Source organism: Symphalangus syndactylus, chromosome 22, assembly GCF_028878055.3.
Source record: "Symphalangus syndactylus isolate Jambi chromosome 22, NHGRI_mSymSyn1-v2.1_pri, whole genome shotgun sequence".
In the NCBI taxonomy this organism is placed as follows: Eukaryota; Metazoa; Chordata; class Mammalia; order Primates; family Hylobatidae; genus Symphalangus; species Symphalangus syndactylus.
Genome location: NC_072444.2, coordinates 74877371 through 74902596, shown reverse-complemented (window position 1 = coordinate 74902596; position 25226 = coordinate 74877371). Strand labels below are relative to the sequence as shown.

General features: G+C 60.6%; 1 protein-coding gene across 13 annotated transcripts in view; it reads right to left on the bottom strand.

Annotated features, from left to right (window-relative positions):
* Nucleotides 1–25226, bottom strand: part of MAD1L1 (mitotic arrest deficient 1 like 1) — a 408622-nt gene that overhangs the window by 112548 nt on the left and 270848 nt on the right. For all 13 annotated transcript variants that reach the window (XM_063631057.1, XM_055262343.2, XM_063631054.1 and 10 more), the window contains one exon: nucleotides 6582–6792. In XM_063631057.1, the coding sequence (XP_063487127.1) occupies nucleotides 6582–6792 (211 nt within the window). The remainder of the gene's footprint in view (nucleotides 1–6581; nucleotides 6793–25226) is intronic.

Below are 25226 nucleotides of genomic sequence, written 5' to 3'. Positions count from 1 at the left end.
TCCCTGGCCCAGCCTGGACGTGGCAGGGGGGCTGAGTGAGGAGCCAGAGCCAGCACGGGAGGCTGGGGTTGGGGGCTCCTGTCAGCCAAGGGCCCGTGCAGATGGCGAGGGTTGTTTAGTGACTGCCTTGTCAAAGAAACCAGGAAAATCACAAGGGTTTTCCCGCCTGACCTTCCAAGCAGTGACTCAGATCCCCGAGGGCAGGGGCCTCTTTACATGTTTCTGTGTCCTCTCTGGCCGGAGGTCTGGGGCCCACACCAGAGACAGCCCTTGGGGAAGCCGTGGCAAACACGAACGGGAGCTCTTGACCCTGCAGCCCCACTGCCACGTCCCCTCGCCACATCCCCTCACCACGTCCCCTCGCCACGTTCCCTCGCCACATCCCCTCGCCACGTCCCCTCGCCACGTTCCCTCGCCACGTCCCCTCGCCACGTCCCCTCACCCCACCCCCCCGCCCCATCCCCCCCGCCACATCCGCTCGCCACATCCCCACCACTACGTCCCCTCGCCCTGTCCCCCCACCAAGTCCGCTCGCCCACCCTCACTGCTGCATCCCCTCGCCCACCCCACCACCGCGTGTCCCCTTGCCTCATCCCGTCTCGTCCCCTCACCTTGTTCCTTGGGGGCCCTGATTCCCCAGAACAGGAAGAGACATCTACTGACCCCCAAGATGTCGGGTGATCAGGGTGTGAGGGGACTCCCCTGGGACTGGCTCCCTGGTGGGACACTGGGCGCTGCCTCAGGCCACCCAGCTCACCCTTAGCCAGTGACAGGCCTGCCATCTGCAAACCTGCTGGCCTGACGCCCTCACAACTTACCCTGGCCTCTCCTGACTCAGCAGACCCACCCCTAAGCCATGCTCAGGGCCAGCCAGGCCGGGGAGGAGCATCCGTCTCTGTCTCAGGCTCACACCTGCCATCCCACCCTTTGCAGGGACTGCGCAGGCAGCCCACCCACGGTCACAGGAGCGAAGATGCATCATGGGGTCCATGTCAAGGGTTTGCTGACAGTGTGGGAACACCCCCAACTTCTCACCCCACACATGGTCACAGGAGCGAGGGCATGTCGTGGGGTCCAAGTCAAGGGTCTGCTGACACCGTGGGAACACCCCCAACTCCTCATCCCACCCACGGTCACAGGAGCGAGGGCGCATCATGGGATGCCATGTCAAGGGTCTGCTGACACCGTGGGAACACCCCCAACTCCTCACCCCACCCACGGTCACAGGAGCGAGGGCACGCCGTGGGGTCCATGTCAAGGGTTTGCTGACACCACGGGAACACCATCTCCTCACCCCACCCACGGTCACAGGAGCAAGGGCACACAGTGGGGTCCATGTCAAGGGTCTGCTGACACCGCGGGTATGCCCCCATCTCCTCACTCCACCCACGGTCACAGGAGCGAGGGCGTGTCGTGGGGTCCATGTCAAGGGTTTGCTGACAGTGTGGGAACACCCCCAACTCGTCACCCCACCCACGGTCACAGGAGCAAGGGCGCACCATGGGGTCCATGTGCAGGGTCTGCTGACACTGCAGGCACGCCCCTGCTCCTCATCTGGAGAACAGGGAGGGGACGGCCCTCTCTGGCAGCAAGCGGTGTGACCTGGACTTTTCTCTTTTTAACTTTAGATTTACACGCACATGAGTTAAGAGCCCGGGAATTCTGTGGGGTGTGTCAGGGAACAGCAGTCTCCACACTTCTCGTTTCCTTCCTTTCTCTCCAGAGTCCACCATGTTCACCTCTCAGCCAATCATGTCAGTATTAACTGCATTTCTCTGGAATACACATTCTGTGGACTCAAGGGCTCGGGCGTCCTGCTGACTTCCCGAGAGACAGCGAGGCTTCAGCTCTCCCTCCCTCCCACCCTACAACATGCGTCTCCCTCCTCCCTGTCCCCCTTCTTAACATGAGGCTCAGGGCTGTGTTCAGATCAGGCCTCAGCTCCCTTACGACTGTATGAAGCTGCTCGGGCCAGCTCAGAACACACGGACGCTGCTGCTTCTCGTGCAACTCTGCTGTCCCTGGAGCCAACGATCGTCCTGCTTCCCACGCACTCAGCTTTCTAGGTGCTCCTGGCTCTTGTCAGCCGTCCCTCTTTGCCAGCTGTCTACGCAGGTGCTTCCCAGTCTTTTGGTGTGGGGTGGCAAACCTAAAACCTGAGAAATGTGTGTGGCACGCAGGGAAGGAGGAGGCTGCCAAAAAGCGACTCAGGGACCAACTTCCATAGCAGCCCACGCCTGGCACACATGTGTGGAAAGCTCCGGTCTGCATCATGACACCCAACGCACCAGGTTCTGTCCTAGAACCTCTGGTGGGTTCCAGCCCCCGCTGGAGGCTCCCCAGGCCGGGGGCTTCCTTCTCTGCTCTATATCCCGGAACCTCTGGCCCGTTCTGGCCCCTGCCTGCTGCTCCCCAGTCCTGAGGCCTCCTCCGCATGCCACAGCCACGCTCTTTCCTGGTTTAGTCCCTCATCCTTCGGAAGCGCATCCTCTGCCAGCTTCCTGAGAGATGGTGCGGGGTAGTCAAGGCCTTGAACCCTGCAGATGCCCGTACTTCTTCCTTCAGACCTGATGTGGGGTTGGGGGGCTAAAAGATCCCGAGATGCAGGTCACTCTGCTAGAAACTCGGAGGTGCTGCTGCTAGGAAACGCTAGACGACTGATCCCGGATCCTTTGACCAGTGACCTCTGTGTTTCTTCTCTGAAGTTCTCAGGGTCTTCCTTTCGTCGTGTGTCCTGAGTCTTCACGCTGCCGCGCACTGTGTGGGTCTATCTCCATCCAAAGACAGCCCAGTCTGAGCCTCTCCTGGGAGGCAGGGAGCTGCGTCCTTCCTTCAGGGAGACGTCCTTGAGGCACTTCTGTGTCAGCTGCTGTTTTTCCCTGTTCCCTCCTTCCGTGTTCCTGTCGTTCAGACGGTGGGCTGTGCCTCTAATGTTCTTACCTCTCTTCTCCTGTTTTCCATCACGTTGTCTTTACTTTCAGACTTTCTCAACATTATCTTACAAATCTTCTTAGATTTCCATTCACTGTTCCCTACTTTTGCCTCCCCGCTGCTCACTGCTTTCTCTTGGCATGTGTTAAGCTGCCCTGTTGTTTGGTTGCTGAAGCCCCGTCTTCTTCTGAGGTGATCCAGGAGACAGTTTTTAGAGGTTTTCTTCACCGGGACAGTGGGTTCCCTTCCCGCTGATGCTGTGTTTCTCTGCAGTTCGCTTTGCTCTGTTTTCCCTGCTCGTTTCCTGTCCTTTCCCTTGGGCCGTCTGACAATCCCTGGGTATCAGCTCCTCACTAGGGGAGGGCACTAGGGGCCTAGGGATACTCCGGGTAGAAGCGTGGAGCCGCCTGTCACGGTTTTCCCCAGGGAGCGATCCATGGGAGCCGCTGAGCTGGGGAACTGCCAACACCAGGTCCTTCTGGGCTGCTCAGATCCACAGGGAAGTCTTTCGACCGTGATCTACAGGGTCACACCTGCTGCCCATGTTCTGCAGGGCACGTGGCGGGGGCGTGCGATCCAGGCTCACACCTGCATCTTTCAGTCCGGGCTCAGTTCAGGCCTGTTGTCCTGACTCGGGCCTGTCCAGGGACCTCACCAGCCCTCTCCAGAGCAGCGGTCCACAAACTCACAGAGCATCCGCGTGGTCTGTAGGGCTGCCTAGCACAGACTGCCGGCCACCCCCAGGCCCCTGGCCGAGCAAGTCTGAGATGAGACCCGAGAATCCACATTTCTAAGAGGCTCCCAGGGAGGCAGCGGCCGGCCTGGGGACTGCACTTTAAGGATCACTGCTCCAAGAATAAACTGCTGGCTTGTTTTGGAGTTTTCATCTTTCCTGGGGAGGGGCAACTGCCCAGGACACACAGATGGATGGTCCCGGGGACCCGTCTCTTAATTCAGCATTCAAGCCTCCACATCCACTGTGCTTCAGTCAGTGGCATCCCTCCCCTAATGCCACTTGCAGCCAGCTCCTGGGCCACGTTGGAGTTTTGAGGTATAACTCAGGCGGATTCTCAGCTCCACCCACCACCGGCTTAGATTCCAGCTTCCCAAGTCCTTTCACTGCTCACTCACCCATTCCAGATTCCGAAAGTCTGCCTCTGTATCCTCTCCCTCTGTGGGGTTAGGCCTGACATAAAACAGAGGCCACCACCACCACTGTGATTTTCGGGGGCATAGACACGAGCTGCATCAGCCACTGGGGCCCAGATGCCTGACCCATCCTCACCTCCTGGCGGAACCATGTGGCACGGCCCCGCCTATCCCAGGCCTCTGCTCATCCTCCCATTCCTGCTTCCAGACCACGCTGGCCCTGACTTCTCCATGGTCAGCTCGGACACACCTCTCCACACCCCCTGCTCCCGATCAGCCAAGGCCTGGGACACCTGTCACAGCCAGATGCCGACCACCCGCATGCCCGAGACGCACAGAGACCCAGACAAGAGGTTAACGAACAGACGGGCGAACCCGAGACGCGCAGAGACCCAGACAACAGGGGAAGGAACAGACAGGCGAACCCGAGACGGGCAGAGACCCAGACAACAGGGGAAGGAACAGACAGGCGAACCCGAGACGAGCAGAGACCCAGACAACAGGGGAAGGAACAGATGGGCGAACCCGAGACGCGTAGAGACCCAGACAAGAGGTGGATGAACAGACGGGCGAACCCGAGATGGGCAGAGACCCAGACAACAGGGGGATGAACAGACGGGCGAACCCGAGATGGGCAGAGACCCAGACAACAGGGGGACGAACAGACGGGCGAACCCGAGACGGGTGAACCCGAGACGGGCAGAGACCCAGACAAGAGGTGGATGAACAGACGGGCGAACCCGAGATGGGCAGACACCCAGACAAGAGGTGGACGAACAGATGGGTGAACCTGAGATGGGCAGAGACCCAGACAACAGGGGAACAAACAGACAAGCGAATGGGTGCACAGCCAAGGCACAGGCCCATGACAGCAGGGGACGGAAGACCCCTTCCCAAATCCTCTCCCAGGGTGCAGAGCCACCTAAAAATATTGCTCCAAGTCTGCATGCTCAGCTCCGAAACTTGCCAATAACACTTGCAAAATGCAGGGCGGAGAGGGAGCCACGGCTGGACCGGAAGGGGGGCTGGGGACATGGGGGCTCAGGCCCTCACAGCCACAGTGGAGACCGGGAGCAGCCCTTGTGTGGGTGGGGAGCTGGAAAGGAGCCCCTAACTGCCATCAGCTCGCCCCTCGATCTGGCAACACAGGCCCCCTCTTCTGGCTTTTGTCCTCCAACTCCACCGTGCTACTCCAGGAGGGCAGACCACCCGCTAGCCAGCCACCAAGCCCCTACCTGCTGGCAGGGCGCACCCAGACTCAGGGCAGTCTTGGCTTATGGGGGTGGGGTACAAGAGGGAAGACCCTATCTAAGACCCTCCCCACAAAGGAGCAGTGCAGAGGACAATCACTCCTGATACATCAGCCTGGGTGCTGGGCTGTGGGAAGGGGACAAGTGACCGCCACACAACCTCTGCACCTGCACACTCACAGGGAATGCTCTCCCATGGTACAGGGCGCGATGACAAGTATGTGGGAAGAAACAGGAGAGGGTGTCATCGGATGAAAAGCGAGTATGAAACCAACGCGAGATGCCAAAGGCCGGAAAGCAGCAGCCTCCAGGCCCCACCACAGATGACCCTACAGACACCCCCAAGGGAGGGGCTGATGGGCGGGTGGCTCAGACTCCGGTGATGCTGCAGATACCCCCCGCCAAGAGAGGGGGCTGGAGGCCGGGTGGCTCAGACACAGGAGCAAGGGGACGCCGGGCCACGCTCCAGGCTGCTGCTAAGGGCTGGACAGGGAACCCTCCCCCAGGTCCCCCCAGAACCAGGAGCGTGGGGCAGTGCCCAGCTCCCTCCAACAGCAGAGAGCAACACAGGGGGCAGGGGTCTCCTGGGCCCCACAGCCTCCCTAGGGGTGCCGACTGCACAGAGTCACTGGGCTCCCAGCCCTGCTCCTTCAGGGGCACCCTGCAGAGTGGACACAGCCCCGGCAGCACCCTCCGAGGCTTGGCGTGGGCAGACCCCAGCACCACCTCACCACATCAGGGGATAGGCCAGCGTTCCAAAGGCCGTGGGCCTCACGTAGACCTGGAGGGTGCGGGCAGGCCCCGCTGGGCCTTGTGGAGGCCTCATTCTTCCCTGGGGTGCCACAGGCCTTGGCCGTGAAGGGCTCTCTGGACGCCATGAAGCACACTTAAGCTGGTGAGAGATGGACTTGTTTTCATGGAGGATTGGATTTACTTGTGATTAATGGGGTACACATCAACTGACAAATGATGCGAATTTGTTTAAGGGCCTGAGATTTCAGCCTCTTGCTTCTCCACAGCTGCCTGCAGACTCGGATGGCTCTACCTGTTTGCACAACCCCACGGGGCCATGGGGACACAGGGCCAGGGTGCTCTGCCCCAGCAACCACCAGGCCCGGCTGCCCGCAGGGGAGGACAAACCCTCTAGGGATGACAGGCAGGTGACGGCCTGAGGCTGCCCCAAAGGCGCGCAGATGGACCTACCCACGGAAGGTCGAGGATGGCGGGGGCCGGGGGTGGGGGGGTGCCTACCTGCCACCTCCTTGGACGATGGCAGACTTGCGGCGGCAGCCTCAAGGTCGGCTAGGACGGTGCCTCCTCTCTCCATGGCGCGCAGGAGCCCGCGCAGTCGCTCGCACTCCGCCTGCAACTGGCTGTGGTCCTCGCGCAGGCGCTGCCTGGCCACACTGGTGGGGTTCAGGCTCATGTGCAGCACTTTGGTCCTGCTCTGATCATAGTCACCCTGCAGGAACACACACAGCACAGGTCACCATGGCCCAGGCACACACGCAGCATGGGTCACACGCAGCATCGGTCACCATGGCCCAGGAAGACACGCAGCATGGGTCACACACAGCACAGTGCTCAGTTCTTTTGTCTTCTTGAGGCTGCCTGGCAGCCATCTCTCCTTCAAGGAGTGGCTCCTTCCCTGTGCCCCGTGGAAAGGTGCAGGACCAAGGCCTGGCTGCCTGCTGGGTCCCTTCTGCCTAACCACAGGAACAGAGTGCAAGGGGACACGCGGCCCTTGCTCAGCCAAGCGCGGTGCTTCCCGGAATTCCACACTCAGTGCCCGGGAGGGAGGCTTCCTCTCCTCTGAGGTTCCTGGCTGGGATGAGACTGGCAGCCCGTGTGGCCATGTTCCCATCTCTTCCCTACCAGCCTGGAAGGTGCCCTGTGCCACAAGAGAAACAAGGTCAACCACACAGAGATGGAAGGCGAGGGAGCCTGGCACCAGCGTGGGTGGCTCAGGAATGGGCCTCGCGACCTGACATTCCCATGAAACCCAGGGCCGGGACATGCATGGCCTCCTTGAGGGAGGAGTGCGCCTGGAGGCCCAGCCTGCTGACCTGTGGTGGGTGACCAACCCCCAGCAACGAGCACCACGCAGCCCTGCAGCAGGGACAGCCCCCCACAGCAGGGACAGCCCCCCAAAGCAGGGACAGCTGCCCACAGCAGGGACAGCCCCCCATAGCAGGGGACAGTCGCTCACAGCAGGGACAGCTGCCCACAGCAGGGACAGCCCCCCATATCAGGGACAGCCGCCCACAGTAGGGGACAGCCACTCGCAGCAGGAGACAGCCCCCCCACAGCAGGGGACAGCTGCCCACAACAGGGAGGTGCAGGGTCACTGCACACCCCTGAGACCTCGACCTCACACCACACACAAATATCAGTTCTACCACATTCTGTCTCCTAGGAGTAGGCACAGGTTTCTCAAACAGGGTTCAGGAAGTGCTGGCTGTAAAAGAAAAAAAAAAGAGTACAACTGACCTAATACAAATTAAGAACTTCATCCACCGAAACAGTGGAAAGGCACCCAGAGCAGGAGGCGCTGTTCGAAAATCATATTTCTGAAAAAGGGTTCAGATGCAGAACATACGAAGAAATCAGAAATAACCAATGGCATGTCAGACAACCCACTCCAAAAATCAGCAGAAAATGTGAGCAGACACTTCCCAAAGAAAGACACCCAAAAAGCTGATAAACACATGAAAAGGCGCACACACATGGGCCAAGGCCGGGGCGAGGCGCACACACACACACACACGCACACACACATACAGAGGCCAGGGCCGGGGCCAGGGCCAGAGGTGCACACACATGCGCACGCGCACACACACACACACACACACAGGCCAGGGCCAGGGCCAGAGGCGCACACGCACACGCACACACACACACACACACAGGCCAGGGCCGGGGCCAGAGGCGCACACGCGCGCACACACACACACACACACACATACACACACAGGCCAGGGCTGGGGCCAGCAGTGCACACACACACAGGGCGGGGCCAAGACCAGTGGCACACACACACACACGAACCAGAGCGAGAGCCAGAGCCAACAGCACACGCACGCACACACGGGCCAGGGCCGGGGCCAGCGGTGCACACACACACCGGCCAGGGCCGGGGCCAACGGCACAGGCACACACACGCAGGCCAGGGCCAGAGCCAGCGGCGCGCACACACACACAGGCTAGGGCTGGGGCCAGAGGCGTGCACGCACGCACACACACACACACGCACACACGGGCCAGGGCTGGGGCCAATGGCACACGCATACATACATGGGCCAGGGCTGGGGCCAGCGGCACACACACACACGGGCCAGGGCTCCTGCCAAGTGCTGAGATTCTGCAGCTCATGGCTGTGAGCTGTGGGGCAATGAGACTGGATGGGCACCTGGTCCCTCAGGCACAGACACGACCAGCCCCCGTGAATGAGGAGTGCCGGCCAGCAAGCCAGGCCAGCCCCATGCATAGCAATGGCCTCCTCCCCTTTGGCAATGAGCTCCCGCAACCCTTGAGGCTTCTGCCCACACACTGTCCTATCTCCCAAAGGGGAATAGGGAAACGTCCTGTGTTCAGGTCACCCCACGCTCTCAGGAGAGGCTGGTGTGGACACACTCCACAAGGTGAAGAGACCGGGCGCAGTAAGCCTCCAGCCTCCCAGGAGCTCAGGCTGCTGTGGGCCACTGCTCTCCAAGTCCCTGAAGGACGGTGAGGCCTGGCCTGGGCTGTGCCCTGGGGGCCTCACTGGGGCTGGAGCCCGTCAGCCGTGGGCAATCGTGGTCCCACAGCCCAAAATGTGCCTCCAACAGGGAGAGAGGAGGGGATGGGGAAGAAGGGAAGAGACCTCACCCCTCCTGGTGCCACCCTGGACTCTAAGACATCCCCCTGATGTCACGTCACAAAAGCTAACCGCTGGCCCTGCCGCCCCCTCATGGAAGAGGACAGTGGAGATGGACACGCTGACCTGGGCCAGGGACCTCCGGCCCCATGGCACGATGGCAGAGGCCGCCGCAGAGGGAAACAGGGTTTGCAGACATGGCTCGCTTGGCTGCTCCCTCTGTGCTTCTCCTGGGAAGGAGGAGGGGAGAGGAAATCCACCCACTCAGGCCCAGGGGAGAGGGAGGCGGCAGCCCCGCCGCTGGGCCGGGGCGGGAGAGGATCCGCGCAGCTCTTCACAGGTTTTCTGAGGACCTTGTAAACCTCAGAGAATGAAGAGACATCTTGTAACTCTGGCTGAATCACAGACTCTTGGGGTTGAAAGGATTGCTACTTCATCCAGCTTTCACAGCCAGGGGAAGATAACCCAGTGTGCAGAATCCAGCCACCCACACGCACTCAGGAGGCCCCTCTGATGGGCGGCACCGGCTTTCCGGGGCCTCTGTGGGCTGGACGGCATCTCAACCTCTTCACCATCCTACGGAGCCTCGAGGAGCCAGGGAGGATGCGGGCAGAGGGTGGGGCCGCCTCCTGTGGAGACCAGCCAGTCATGGGGCTGTGCAGTCACTCTGCCCCTGTCCTAACCACGCAGCGCTGCAGCTGCACCCAGAAAGCCGCAGGGCTTGCAAGGCCAGCATGGGCCCCGCTGACAGAGGTGCAGGCACGGAAACACGAATCTGAATCTCAGATAACTTGCGTGTGTCCCAAAATATTCTTCTTTTGATTTTCTTCAACCCTTTAAAAATGTACAATGGTTCTTAGTTTAGGGGCTGCACAGCAGGCGGGGCTGTAGTCAGCTGACCCGCGGCAAGGACGAGGCCGCACGGCATGTACTCAGCCCTCCTCTGACCCACAGCAGCAAGACCCTCCTCCTCCAGACCTCACCCTCCTCTTCCTCCCTAGGCTTCAACACCGCTGACCTCCTGAAGCGACCTCCAGGTGGGAGGACGTAGTGACCATCCTGGAGGCTGCCCAGAGAGGCCTCGCCTGGCCCCAGCGTCCTCCCACTTAGCAGACAGGTGGACTTGCAGGAGGGGCAGGGGATCAGCAGTGGCGTGCCCAGCGCTGGCGTTGGACCCAGCAGTGCCTGAGGACGTCAGGTTCCCCGGGGTGGATGTCCTGGCAATGCTCAACGTTCCACGGGCAGGATCGAGAGCCAGAGGCACAGCCCCAGCCCCCAGTCAGAGTGCCCCGTGACCGGCCCATCATCCTGGGGTGAGGTTTCCCCCCGATGGGGGGCTTGAGGTCCAAGAAACAATTGTGCATATCAGAGGATTTAAGGACCAAAAGCAGGAGCCAGTAGAGATGGAGGAGACCAAATCAAAACAGAGAGAAGATAAAACTGAGCAGTTCTTCTTAAACACCACCCTGTCACCCTCTGGCCCCCAACAGTGCAGCGTACTGCACTGCTGGCCCCGCTGGGGGCGAAGGCTTGGTGTGTGCAAAACCACCGCGTCCAGGCTGGGACCAACCCCCAGGCTTGTCCCCCTCAGCCGCTACGCATGCACCACCAGGTCCTGCCCTCCTGGAGCCACAGTGTGAGGCCAAGGTCCAAGCAGGTGCCCGTGGCCCGGCTTCTACCTACAGCAGGGGCCCTGGGTCACGGAGAGCATTCACTGGGCCCCTGGGGCTGGGGCTGGAGCCACCTGCCAATGGCACCGCTGAGCAGGGCTGAGAACAAGCCTGGGCTCCATAACTGGTGGCGTGGACAACCCACCTCCCAGGAGGGCCAGGGAAAGGGGAAGACGGGCGCTGGGGCCCTGTGCAGGTGGCAACATTCCGGGCAGCTACTTGCCTTTCTGTAAGTTCAGGGGACTTTCCCTGCCTAATGCCTGGAGAAGGCAGAGCCCCTAGAGGCAGCATGGGAGGGGCAGGCTGGGCACCACCCACCCTCTCACGTCCCCACTGTGATTCTGGGCCAGGCTCTTGACCTCCACGGGTTCGTTCCTGCCATCCTTCCTTTCTTCCTTCGGTCCATCCACCTGCACACCTGTCTGTCCATCTGACATGATTTCCAGGCCCGGGATGCCCTCAGCACAGCTGTGAATATAGTGGTGGAGATGCCACTCACGGTGGGAGCAGCTGGCATCCCACAGAGGGGCCTCCTGGGCCCCACTCAGCACGTGGAGGGGACATTCCCGGCCCCTCCAGGAGGAGGCCACGTCTGAGCCCCTGGGGGCCCAGGACCTCTGCTCCAAGTGAGACAGGACCGTGCCCCAAGGTGGCTGGGGGCAACAGCCAAACTTCCAGGCTGCTGCTGTGACCACAGCCTGGGCGGCGCAGGCAGGCACACCATTCCATGCCTCGGAGCCCGCGCGCCACACACTTCAGCAGGTGCTGGAAGTGCAGGGGTAACGGGAGCCCTGCACTGAGGTCCGCCTCCAGGGCAGCCAAGTGTCGGGACGGGAGGACGGCCCTGTGTCCTATACAAACAGCACCACTCCTGTGCCCGCCCCACCAAGAGGAGCCATTTCAAACACACAGGCAGCAAAACAGCATGGCAGGAAACTAGGCGGGATCTAGGTGATCAGGAAACATCCCATGTCTCGGATCAGAAGACCCAGTGCTGTTGGGACCAGAGACTCCCAGGACTGATCTGTGCGTTCGGTACAATCCCAGGACTCAGCAGGCCTTCCTGAAGAACTGATAAGCTGATTCTGAAACTCACACGGCACTGCAGGGGCTCAGAAGAGGCTTGAAAAAGGGAAACACGGGAGGAAGACTCAGTCTCCTGATTTCAAAACTTACTACAAAGCCACAGCGATCAAGACGGTGTGGCGCGGGCATGAGGACCGACGTACAGACCAACAACACAGTGGAGAGTCCAGGAACCAACCACACGTCCATGTTCAGTGATGCCGAGAAAGGTGTTAAGACCGTTCGATAGGGAAAAATAGTCTTTTCAACAAATGCTGCTGGGACAGTGGGCTGTCGCATGCCAAAGAATGAAGCTGGGCCCCGCCTCCCACCATAAACAAAAACTAAGTAACAATGGATCCAAGACCCACGGAGAGCCCAACCATAAAAACTGTAGAAGAAAACAGAGGAGGAACCTCCTAACCTTGGATTTAACAAAGAGTTCTTAGCCCAAAGCACAAAGAGCAAAAGAAAAAAACAGGTAATCAGACTTCATCCAAACTAAGAACTCTTGTGCTTCAGAGGATGCCAATGAGATGCAAAAACAAGCCACAGAACGGGAGAAAATGTCTGCAAATCTATACCCAAAGAACTTACACCTGAACACATAAAGCACTGTCACTGCTGAAACGACCCAGTGTCACAACGGCAAGGCGTCTGCAGAGACTCCTATGAGGACCCGGTGTCACAACGGGCAAAGCGTCTGCAGAGACTCCTATGAGGACCCAGTGTCACAACGGGCAAGGTGTCTACAGACTCTTATGAGGACCCAGTGTCACAACGGGCAAGGCGTCTACAGACTCCTATGAGGACCCAGTGTCACAACGGGCAAGGCGTCTGCAGAGACTCCTATGAGGACCCGGTGTCACAACGGGCAAGGCGTCTACAGACTCCCATGAGGACCCGGTGTCACAACGGGCAAGGCGTCTGCAGAGACTCCTATGAGGACCCAGTGTCACAACGGGCAAGGTGTCTGAAGAGAGACTTCTATGAGGTCAATAAACACATGAAAAGCTGCTCGGCATCGTCCAGCATCCAGAGACAGAAACCGAAATCACAGGGAGGTATCACTTTGCACCCCCAGGACAGCCGGGAAGTCACGCGACAACACGTTGGTGAGGATGGGGAGAAACTGGAACCCTAGTGTGCGGCAGCCCTGGAGAACAGTCTGGCAGTTCCTCCAATGGTGAAATGGTTACCATGTGACCCAGCAGGCCCAGTCCCAGGCAGACCCCCGAGAGAACCGCACACACATCCACACAGACTCGTCTGTGAATGTTCAGGGCAGCTGTGTTCATAACAGCCTCAAAGCGGAAACCACCCAAATGTCCACCAGCCAAATAACTGGATACGTCAGATGTGGCCGTGCAGACAGTGGGGTGTTTCAGCCACAAGAAGGAACACAAGGTCCACCAGCCAATGACTGGATACGTAAGATGCGGCCGTGCACAGTGGGGTGTTTTAGCCACACCACTGACACCTACGACCACATGAGTGAACCTTGAACATGGGGAGTGAGAAAAGCCAATCGCAAAGGCCACGGGACTCCCTTCCCAGGAAATGCTCGGAACAGGCCACAGGACTCCCTTCCCAGGAAACCCTCAGAACAGGCCACAGGACTCCCTTCCCAGGAAATGCTCAGAACAGGCCACGGGACTCCCTTCCCAGGAAATGCTCGGAACAGGCCACAGGACTCCCCTCCCAGGAAATGCTGGGAATGGGCCACGGGACTCCCTTCCCAGGAAATCCTCAGAACAGGCCACGGGACTCCCTTCCCAGGAAATGCTCGGAACAGGCCACGGGACTCCCTTCCCAGGAAATGCTCGAACAGGCCACAGGACTCCCTTGCCAGGAAATGCTCGGAACGGGCCATGGGACTCCCTTCCCAGGAAATGCTAGGAATGGGCCACGGGACTGCCCTCCCAGCAAATGCTCAGAACAGGCCACGGGACTCCCTTCCCAGGAAATGCTCGGAACGGGCCATGGGACTCCCTTCCCAGGAAATGCTAGGAATGGGCCACAGGACTGCCCTCCCAGGAAATGCTCAGAACAGGCCACGGGACTCCCTTCCCAGGAAATGCTCGAACAGGCCACAGGACTCCCTTCCCAGGAAATGCTTGGAACGGGCCATGGGACTCCCTTCCCAGGAAATGCTCGGAACGGGCCATGGGACTCCCTTCCCAGGAAATGCTAGGAATGGGCCACGGGACTGCCCTCCCAGGAAATGCTCAGAACAGGCCACGGGACTCCCTTTCCAGGAAATGCTCGGAACAGACGGACCCACAGAGGCAGGCAGTAGCTGACTGGTGGCTGAGGGTTTGGGGGCACAGGAGACAGCAGGGTGATGGATAACTAGAGGGTTCTGGCTTCCTTGAGAGGTGATCAAAACGTTCTGCGAAAGGTGACAATGGTTGCACTAGCCGTGGACATAAAAGCCGCTGAACTGCCCCCTTCAAAGGGACGAGTTACATGGAATGTGCGTCACATTTCAATATAGCTGTTAGAAATGGCGGGCCGGGTGGGGAGTGAGAAACAACAGGAAGTGTGGACGCAGCCACCAGAGCCTGCGGGGCTGAAACCAGCCGCTTCCTTTGCATGTGCCACGATTTCAACTTCAAGAGCATCTCTCCAGGGGGAGGACAAGGGCTGAGAGGGGCTGCCTGGAGGGAGCTCCCGGGTGAAGGAGAAACTCTGGGGCTCCGTAAGGAAATGTCCTTACTTGTATCCTGCCTGGGCTGGGGAATGTGAGGCTGAAGGGGGTTCCTGCCCCCAAGACCCTCCTCCTCCTCCACAACCAGAAGAGCCTCTAGGGCACAGTGGCCTGACCATCACCCCCCACCCCGTCGGCCCTGTCCCACTCCTGCCAGCTGGGCCCAGACACCAAGTGCAGTGACCACAGTCTGCAGGACCAGGTGACATCAGGGTGTGCCCACAGGGCCCTGCCTTGGTGGCTTCTCAGAGCCTGCAGGCCACCTCTGCAGCTGATGGGGACAAAGTCCCCGTGAGTGAGGCAGCTGACAGGCAGGGGACCGGCTGGCCTGGCTTCTGTAGCTTGGCACCCCCTGCAAGTACACAGTGTGGTGGCCACCAAGGGAGCCGGGAGCAGAGGGAGACGGGCAGGGGCAGCCCCTCGCCTGGGCCATCGGCCACTGGGAGAGACAGTGGACACCGAGACCGTCCCGCTAGATGGGGGCTGCGAGGGGCCAGGCCTCCGCCTCTCCCTGCAGAGCAGGGAAGCAGCACGGTGCCTTGGCGCCTGCTCAGCAGGGGCCCAACAGAGGCCGGCTGCCAAGGGTGACTGCTGTTGCCGGCGGGACACCCCCATCAGCCTAAACACTCATCTCAGTAAGCGTCCTCCCCTCCAGAAGTCCAGCTCCGCAGTGACAGGGACTGCTGTCCACCACCGCACCACCAGTACCGAGGACTGTCCCGGCACAGGCCCCATGTGGAAGACGTGTTTGTTGAATGAATGGATGATGATTATTAACACTTACTAAACTAGGATGTGCTCCTATGGGCTTAAAACCAGGTCGCTAGAGTGGTTAAAGTAACGCATGAAGTAAGAGCCAGTAGGTCCCGGGAAAGGGCTTGGAACCCTTCTCCAAGTCGTGGAGAGGCCCCCTCTCACTTCCTGGGTCGCAGCTGCATCCTGGGAGCAGCGGACGGTGTGGGAGAGGTGCTGCTGCTGCTGGGCCCACCCTGGAGATGAAGGGAAGGAGGGTGAGGGCAGCGGCCATCTGCAGATGCCATGGGGTGCCATGCCCGGCTGGTGCTCTGTGAGCCCTCTTTCATGTATTCTGCTGCTTTCTGGAGAAGAACACAGTCACGCAGCACTCAAGCGACCCCTCAGAGGTGCGGGGAAGGTGGTGGCGCTGGGCCGCAGACCGGGGTTAGGGCTCTGCATGGCGTGGCTGTGGCTGGGGGCACCAAGGGGCTCAGAGTGTTGCCTGAGAAGTCTGGAGGCAGTGGGGGAGGGACCACCAGGGCAGGAGGTGGTCCGGGGGCATCCCAGATGAGGCACAGGCCAGTGCAGTCTCAACATCCTCCTACGCAAAGACCCAAGCACTTCCCACCACAGACACACCAAGCCTCCAGCTCAGAGGAAGGGCCAGCGGGTTCTGCACTGGGGCCAGGAGGCAGTGGATGTGGGGTGGGCTCTGCAGCCCAGGAGGCCAGATCACTTCCTCCTAGGCCCCATCTGTCCATCTGCTCAGGGCTACCCCTGCCCTCTGTGCGTTCTGGCAGGACACCTCCCGCTCACAGAACCCACTTCTAGCTGCCGGCCCAGGAAATCGGTGTGAGGCTCCAGGCATGGGGAGAAGCCCCTCCAGTGCTGCCCCTGGCCCCGTGCACCCCACCCACCTAAGGCGCTGCGCACTGTGTGTGCCAGCAAGCAGGAGCACCGTCGGGGGCTGGCACCACTCAACTCAAGCAGATGGGAGATCGAGCAACCTTGCTGGAATCGGCTGTTAGATGACAGCTTCCAGGAAGAAAGGGGAAAAATGGCTATAATCTTTTGCTAAAATTTGTTGCCTTGTTTGATTCACAGCTGAGAAAACTGTTGAGACGCTGACGAGAATATCAAAAGGAAAAGTTTGGAGCCTTCCTTTGATGCGATGGTGCAATCATTGACTCAACAAAAATCTTTCACTTGCAGAGTGAGCAGGGCTCTGGTGCTGTTAACTAGCGCAGTTAAACAGAAGAGCCGGCTGGTGGGTGCGGCAGGAGAATGCTGGGACAGGCAGGGCAGATCCCCGGCCACTTGCAGGCCTACTGTCTGTCCAAGCTCCCCTCCAGGCTGGGCCTAGGGTTCTGGAGATGACAGGGCCCCACCTTCAGACACAGCGGTCTTGGAGGGGTCTGCACAGCGAGAGACAAGGCCCAGAGAGGGTGCAGGTGCTCCCAGGCTGCCATGTAAGCCCACACCTGTGCCCCCCAGGAGGCCTCGGCCTCGACTGCCCGTTTCCCTCTATGTTCAGGGGACTGTCTGCAGCCCAAGTCCTGGAGGAAGAGGCTGGGTGGTGGCTGGCGTTGGCTCCACCTCTGTTCCCACTGTGAGTTCTACCCCTAACTTGCCGGCAGGTCTCCGTCCTCTCTGGGCCTCGGCTTCCCATCTGTGAGGGTCAGTGTGGTGAGTTTCACCTTAAGGACCTCCCTTCCGGCCAAAATGCTCATAAGACCTGGAGCAGAGGGCAGGAAAGCCACGAGCACACACCCTGGTGTGTGCAGGGGCTGGGTGCCATGGGCCCTTGGCTGCCCCGGGCAAAGGAAGTGGCTTCTGAGGGGCCACACCCTCAAGGTCCCTGCCAGGGAGGAGGCTGCCCCCAGCAAGGCCCAGGCAACACTCGGGGAGGGAGACGTCTGTCCCCCTGTGCCTGATGCGCGTGCTGAGCAGAGAAAGCGCTGGAAGGAAGCAGCGACAAGAGGGGAATGGAAAACACAGTTAAATAACCGCCAGTCCTCATGCATATTTATAGATCGTCCGGCCTCAAAATTCAATCAATACCTCTCCTGGCTGAAGGAAATGGCTCAGGGAGGAGAGCGAGGCAGCTCGGGCTGTGCCTGTTGGGCCGGGGCAGGGCAGAACCAGGCCCACCAAGAGGCAGAGGCAGAGGCTCGGCCTTCCCATCTCCTGCCCGTGGCCTTGACTGCCGCACACAGCTGGGCTGTGGGACCTGCCTCTGTGACAAGCCCAGGCGAGGGTGACACCTCCCAGCCCCGCCCTCAGCAGGGCCTGACCTTGGGCACCTTGCTCAGGGCCAGCAGGAGGGCTGAAGGGCTGGACGCACCTATACACACCTGACGCTGAGGGGGCCTGCGGGGCTGTGTCCCACCTATTCCAGGAAAGCAGCTCCCAAGCAGGCAGAGGCACATGGGTGGGAGAGGGCAGCCTGCAGCAGACAAAGAAACTGAGGCCCAAGGAGGACAGAGGCCATGCTGCTGTCCGTGACCAGTGCCCGGGAGCAGCGGAAGGATGAGAACGGGATGGGGGTAGGACAGGACCCCGGGAGCTCCCTTTCTGCAGAGCTGAGTGCTCCACCATGGGGAGTGAGTGTCCCGGGCCTCGTCTGCGGCAGCTGCAGGGGGAGAGGGAGTGGCCCAGGGGGAGAGGGAGTGGCCCAGGGTCACAGGGCGGAGCCCCTGGAGGCCCCTCCAGCACATGCCCCACGGCCAGGCTTCACCAGAAGTGGAAACTCCCCACAGCCAAGGCGTCCACGGCAAAGCCAGCCTGCGAGTGAGCCCACCCACCTGCACCATGGGCCCCAGCGAACGCCCCCCACAACCCCCCTCCCACCCCCCAGTGGCCGTATGCTGCACAGCCTCCACTCAGGGCCCTGCCCAGAGGCTAAGCAAGGGTTCACCACGGCCTGAGGGAAGGGCCACAGCTTTCCCCAGTGGGACACGCCCTGTGAGCCAGCACATCTGTCAAAGCAGCGGAGCCGGGACACTGGCACCCAGGAGATGGCACTGAGGCCACCGCACAGCTCCAGGGCTGGCCTTCCTGGCCTGAGACCCTGCTGGGCAGCTCCACATGCAAGGCCAGGGGAGGAGGGAACTGGGAGGAGTCATGCCTGTCCTGGTTCCAGCAAGGGTCAGGGGCTCCTCCCATGGCACCCCTGATAACAGCCTCTGTGGTTCCATAGCAGAGAAAGGGCAGGTGGCCTGCAGTGGCCAGGGAGGACGGCATGTGAGAGTCTCCACTGGTCAATGGGGCGGGGACAGCATCCCCTTCCTAATCTGGCCAAGGCTGAGACCAGATCACCCTGGGCTAAACTCCTGGGCTCCAGGGGCTGTGCCTGTGGTGAGGAGGAGATGGTCCTGATGGCACCCAGCAAGGCTGACATCTGCCCCACCTGTCTGGAACAGTCCCTGAACAGAGACGAGACGCAGAGCTCCGGAGGGAGACCCAGGCCGCACACCCGTACAACACAGGAGAGGCTGGGCCCGACACACACACTGGATCCAGGAGGAAGGACAGACAGCTGCTGCCCCAGGACGCCATGCAGGGCTTCTCTGGACCTGCCAGCAAGGGACCAGCCCAGCTGGGGCAACTCTGCCCAGGCCCTGCTCCTTGAGGCTCCAGGGTGGCTCTCCTAGGAGGGGCCCGGGGCACGGCCCCTGGAGCTGGCACTCTGTGGTCCAGAGCATGTGCACACGCACAAGCTTGCTCTCCGAGCCTCGACCTGCTGTCTGTAGGTGACCTACCAAGTCCATGAAAAGGTCGGGCGGGTTAATGGACGTGCACATGGTCTCAGGCTGTAAGGAGCTTTGCTGGGCACACAAGCATCGCCCAGGGGGGACTCACGGAGTGAAACCAAAGATGTGGATCTCCTCCTCCTGCCACATGCGCCCGGCTCTCAGTCCCTCTTGAACTCCAGCCCTGTCTGAGGACCCAAGTCCTTCCCAAGACATCCTTGAGAACCGAGGGGCATCTGGCAAACCAGGCCATGGGCAGGCTCCAGGTCCAAACCCAGTTCCTCGTGACAGAAGCAAAGTGCCTCCCCTTTGCCAGAGTCCTGCCGAGTGGGGGCGGCGGGGAGGGGCCTCTTCCTGGCCCCCAGGAGAGCCGCAGCCACTTTCCACCTCCCCTCAAGCCCCACAGGCACCAGGAGGGCCCCGTGCTTCCCTTCTCCTCTAAAAAGCTGCTCTCATCTGTTTCCCTGCAGATACGCCCGGGAACCAAAAGGACGTCGATCCCTTGGACACAGTGCCTACAGCAGTGGCTGCTTGGGGACACCTCCATTGTGCCATGTCCAAGAGCCGCGGGGACTGGCACCCCGTGTGGGGCACTTGCAGACAGGGCCATGGCCCTTGCTTCCCAGAGGAGGCCCCAACCCTCCAAGAGGCTGCAGACATGCTCAGGGATATCAGCTTTGGGGAGCCCGGAACCCCAGGTCCCGCCTTTGAGTTTGGTTTTCTACCCCAACTGCAAGACATGGCTTCAGTCCAAGTGGCAGCAGCAGGGACAGGCTGGGGGAGATCGAGGTGCTCAGCAGTGGGTCCCTGGGCACATCTCTACTTGGGGGGACAGCAGAGACAACTGGACGATCTCTAGACAAAGGACAAGGGCTTGTGGGCCAGGCGTGCACGCCCATGCCTGCCCAGGCAGCAGACGCAGGGGTCTGGCAGAGCCCGAGTTGGGTCCCAGTTCCACCAGCCACAACTGTGTGACTCTGGGCCAGCCCCCAGAACCCTGACCTCAGTCTCATGCCACCCAGAGGTGAGGATGGTCACCATGCGATAGGGGAGCGAGAGCTCGGACACACACCATCCGTCTGTCCGGCGGCTCTGCCACCCTCCTGCACATCCCGCACCACCTCGAGGCCTGCACGCCCTCATTAAAGCTCCCCTGACCTCAGGCCTCATCAACAGATGAAGGACTCTCAGCACAGCCAATTACCCGGTGCTGGTAATCACCCGCTGACTTCCACCCCAGTCCTTCAGAAGGTGGTCTGCTAAGAGCGGCTTGTAAACAATTGGGAGGGAAAAGATAAAAACCCTAATTGTCAGAAGGGTTGGACAACAGTGACTTAGGCTGAGGCCTGGCTCTGAGCCCCAGACCTGACCTCGCAAGGGAGCCCCTCAATGTCTGCCCCCAGCTGCAGCTCTCACCTCCTCCCCTGCACCCAGGCCCTTCGCCACCCTCTGCTGCCTCTGTGAGCAGCTGCAGGCCCACAGGGGGAGGGTGTTCTAGTGGGGCCTTTGGCAAAGCTCAGCATGGGGGGAGCAACATACATGGGCAAGCGGGGGATGAGCGGGCAGAGCCCAGTGAGCACCGCAGCGGGTCCTGGCTCTGCCACCCGTGCTCCTCGTTCAGCTCACAGCCCATCGCCTGCCCCATCTGCAGACCAGGCATCTCCCTGAGCTCCCGCCACGGCAGTGTGGTCAGTGCACAGGGCACCCGCTGGCCACCCACCCTGGGCACGAAGCCCATGCTTCCTGGGAGAAGGAGGAGGAGGAACCGGCAATGTCCTGGTCCCGCTGCAACCACAGGTCCTCCTCCTCCTTCCCAGACACGTGGGCTTCACCCGGGAGGCTGCTCCCTTGGCCTGCCAAGGAAGTGAACTGGGTCCCTGCCGGACTGGCGGATGAGCAGGAGCCCTGGGCAGCCTCCACTATCCCAACCTCCCCACTACAGGGCACAAACAACAGCCGGCGCCTAAACCATCCTTCCTGAGGCTCGGCCAGAGCTGGCAGGGGGCCTCGGGGGCTCAGGCAGCAGGTGCAGGACCAGCTGGTGGACGAAGGGCCTGAGGAAGGCAGGGGCGACCGAAGGACAGAGGCCGTGTGAGGGCAGGGTTGGAGCAGTCACCCCGAGCGCCCTGCCCCTCTGGTCTGGGGTGTGGCTCACTCCTAACAAGCTGCCTGTTGGGTCTCAATGTAGTGAAATGCATGTGACAGGAAACTGACCACCATAACCATTCTAAGTGCACAGCTCCCTGGCATTCAGCACACTCCCAGTGCTGTGCGGCCACCACCACAGCCCATCCCCAGAGCTTCCTCATCTCTCCAGGCTAAAGCCCACATCCATCAACACTCACTCTCCATTCCCCTGCCCCAGCCCCAGCCCCTGGCACCAGCCTCTCCACCTCCTGTCTATGGATCTGATGACTCTAGGGGCCTCGTGTAGGTGGAATCACATAGCCTGTATCCTTCTGGGACTGGCCGGTTTCACCCAGCCCAGCGTCCTCAGGTCCATCCATGCTGCGGCAGGTGCCGGGACGCGCCTCCTCCTCGAGGCTGTATCTATCGTGCTCCGCTGTACAGAAGGACCACACTGTGTCCACCCACACATCTGTCCACAGACGCTGGGGTGCGCTCACCTCTGTGCTATCGTGAGCGAGGCTGCTGTGAACGTGTGTGCCCGTATCCATGAGTCCCTGCTTTTGGTTCTTCTGGGCATGTACACAGCAGTGGACTTGCTGGTCAGTGTGGTGAAACAAAGCCACTCTTCCATCAGTGGCAGCACCATGGCCAAGCCCCCATCGGTGACATTTCTTCTAGAATCTCAGGCTTAGTCTGCAAACTCCCACGGCAGAAATTACGTAAGTGATCACACTTTCCTTTCTCCTTAGGCTGCCAGGAAGCTCCGATTAAACAGAAGCCCAGCTTCACTGGCACCTTCAGCCCTCGTGGGCAGAACATTTCTGGTTTCCCACACACGGCATCGGCTGCCAGGAATCTGTGGAGCAGTGAGATCTCACGGAAAGGAAACGAGCACGATCACAGAAAACACTCGACGCTGCTCTGAGGACTGCGGCCGACTCAGCCTCTCCGGCGGCCCGGTCTGGAGGGGGCGCTTCTCCTGTCCTTCCACAAGCTACGGGAGGAAACCAGGAGCCCTTGGTCCCGCCAGGACCTAACATGGGTCCCTGGGGCCCCGTGCCAATGACCTGCTTCCTTTCACAGATGGGAAGCACCTCATCCGTCTGAACCATCAGCTCACTATATGACCCCGCAGAACAGGGGGCCCAGGAACATCCGGGCTGTGGCTGCTTGGACCCCGCTGTGCCTTGGCTTAGAGCAGCGCCTGGCACAGAGGAGGTGCGTGAAGGTGGCTCACACATGGGAAGGGAGGGCTGGGCTGGTGAGCATGGAGTCCCATGAGCCCTGCAGAGCTGCCCTCCCATGATCCTGCCTCCCAGGAAAAGTCCAACCCCCTTGACTCACAAAGGAGGCCCTCAGGGCACAGAGAGGAGCACTTCCCAAGGCCACCAGGTAACACCAGGCCCACTGTCCTGGTCCAGAGGCCACACTCTGTCCAACATGGTATAAGGTTCAGGAGAAAGGGCCGAACACAAAATGAAGGTCCCACTGATGAGCCACATGCATTACTAGGAGTCTGGCGAGCGGGAGAGGCCAGACCTGAGGAGGCTGGTTTGGAGCACCCACCAGGAGGCCCCCGGACAGAGAGAGGGACGCCACCCCAGCCCACCACACCTGGGCACGGACGTCAGCACAAAGGGGGCAGCTGTGGCTCCAGGAGGGGACGCAGCCCTCTCCCAGGGCAGCTGCAGGGTTGGTGGCTTCAGAATTCCACGGGTCTGGGGGCCACAGGGATGGCATCTCAGGGAGGGGGTGAGGAGGTCTGAGGAGAGGTGACGGGCCCGCCCCGCCCTGGTCCCAGGGACACCAACCAGGGATGTGAGGTACCGCACCACCTGCCTGCTGGTGCAGACGGGAGCAGAACCGTCTCCGTGTGCTTCCAGCTTCTGCTCACAGGGAACCCGACAATCTTCTACCCGCTCCTTCCCAAAACACCAAAACACATGCACTTATTTCAAACGTCGCGGGGCTTTTGTCTGGTCTCTTTCCTGAGCAGCACTTGGGGCACTGAGGTTGGCCCCGGCCACAAACTCCACCCAGGCCCCGCCAGGGAGGAGCAGGCAGGTGTGGCGGGGAGGGATCCGCACTGGGGGGGCTCCACCAGCCCTGACCACCAACCTGCCCAAACAAGCACCGTGATGAGGCCACATCGAGGAACGGCTGGAGCACGGGCTTCAGAATCCAGAGATGAATTCTACTTAATTACACGCACACTGAGGTAGTTAGAGGAAGTGTGCAGATGTCTGCAATTTACTTAAAGCGTGTCAGAAGAATAAAGTGGCGCGGCGGCTAGGCGAGGGATAAAGAGATGTCAGAAAGCCCCACGGCGGAGCATCCATGGTGGAGCCTTGGTGGTGGGTGAACAGGCGCTCGCTGCAAACTTCCCTCAGCTTCACAATCTATCTTTAAATGTTCGTAATCAAATGCTGAAAAAACCCAACAGGGCTGAATCTGAATGCTGCTCCCATCACTGCTGGGTGACACGGGGGCCCCATGGGGCACGGGTGCTGGCCCACGCTGCACACTTCCCGCACAGAAGCTGGAGGCTCCTGGGTGGGACTGTCAGGTGGGGATGCGCCCACCCAGCCAGAAGGTCAGTGTCCTGCCCAGTGCAGCCTCCACTGGATGTGCCCCTCTCTACCCGGGGCAGCCTGGGAGCCCCGACCGGCCTCACTGGGTGTCCTGCCCCAGCTCGATGCCCTCCATCCCCAGATGTGGCCCATCAGAACCACAGACGTGGAAAACGTGCAAGTGTCTCGGAAGTGAGGACGATGGTATTATGACGGATAACAGGAATGGCCGCCATGCAGGGCTGGTTCACCAGGTATGTGCAGGGCCCTCCAGGAGCCATCACCTGAGATCTCCAGACAGCCTGCGGGAAAGGCCCGTGCCCTCCACATCCTGGGGAGCACGCTGAGGCCAGGCTGCAGCCGGTGGGAGACAGAGCCATGGCCCACCGCAGGCTGTGGGCTCCAAGCCGGCAAGGCCGTGTCCCCGCCATGAGGTGAGGCATCAGAGGGCAGCCGGGAGCCAGAAGAGAACAAAACGCTGGGGCCCCAGCTCCTCGGTTCTAGGCCTGTGGAAGAGCACAGGGCACACTCAGGAGGTGGGGACAGGGGTGGGGCAGGAGGCCGTGGCTGCAGGTGGGGTCAGGGACCGTGCCGCCCACCTGACCTGACTCCTGTGGCTACACCAATAGCCACGGGGGTCCCTCTGCTGCCAGATCTGGAGTTCCATGGGGTCCGCCCGATTTCTGTCTTCACTTGAGGACACTGCAACACGTTCAAGCCTCATTCTACCTCCCAACGTGGAGCGTCTGAGCTCCTTCCTCCTTCATACCCAGGCTCCATGTGGGCCTCACTTTCCCCATCTCTAGAGGGGGCGCCAGCAGCCCGGCCAGCCACCATCAGTGGGCACCCCTAGCTCTTCCACCCCCACCACTGGATGGGAGGGCTTGTAGTCCAGGAGACCCCGCCCACCCACTTCCAGACCCTTTAGCAACACACGGGCACACACAGTCGGCCCTAATGAGTGTGTGGACAGCTGTGGGCTCTTAGGGAGACCCAGAAAGGGCAGTGCCACAGCAGCACCCAACGACGGCCCTCCCAGGAAGGCAGCATGAAGACCTCCCAGGCCTGGTCCCCTGGCCTCAGCACCGCGTGAGGGCATCGGCACTCGTGCCCAGCTCTAAGGGGTAACTGGAATTCTCTTTCCTCGCCAACCAGCTGTGAACTAATTACAAAAAGTTCTAACTAGTCAAGCCCCTCTCCAAGCATATGTTCCCAATTAAGTCAGACTGCAGCTGATTTTAATCAATCTTCCTTGAAGCGGCCCAACTTGAAGGCTTCTCCAGAGGGAGTGGGAGCAGGGAGAGAAGAGGAGAGGGCATCGCATAGTGGGTGCAGGGGCGGCAGCCGGCTCCTGGGGCCTCGCTCTGTCACCTAGGCTAGAGTGCAGTGGCGTGATCTCGGCTCACTG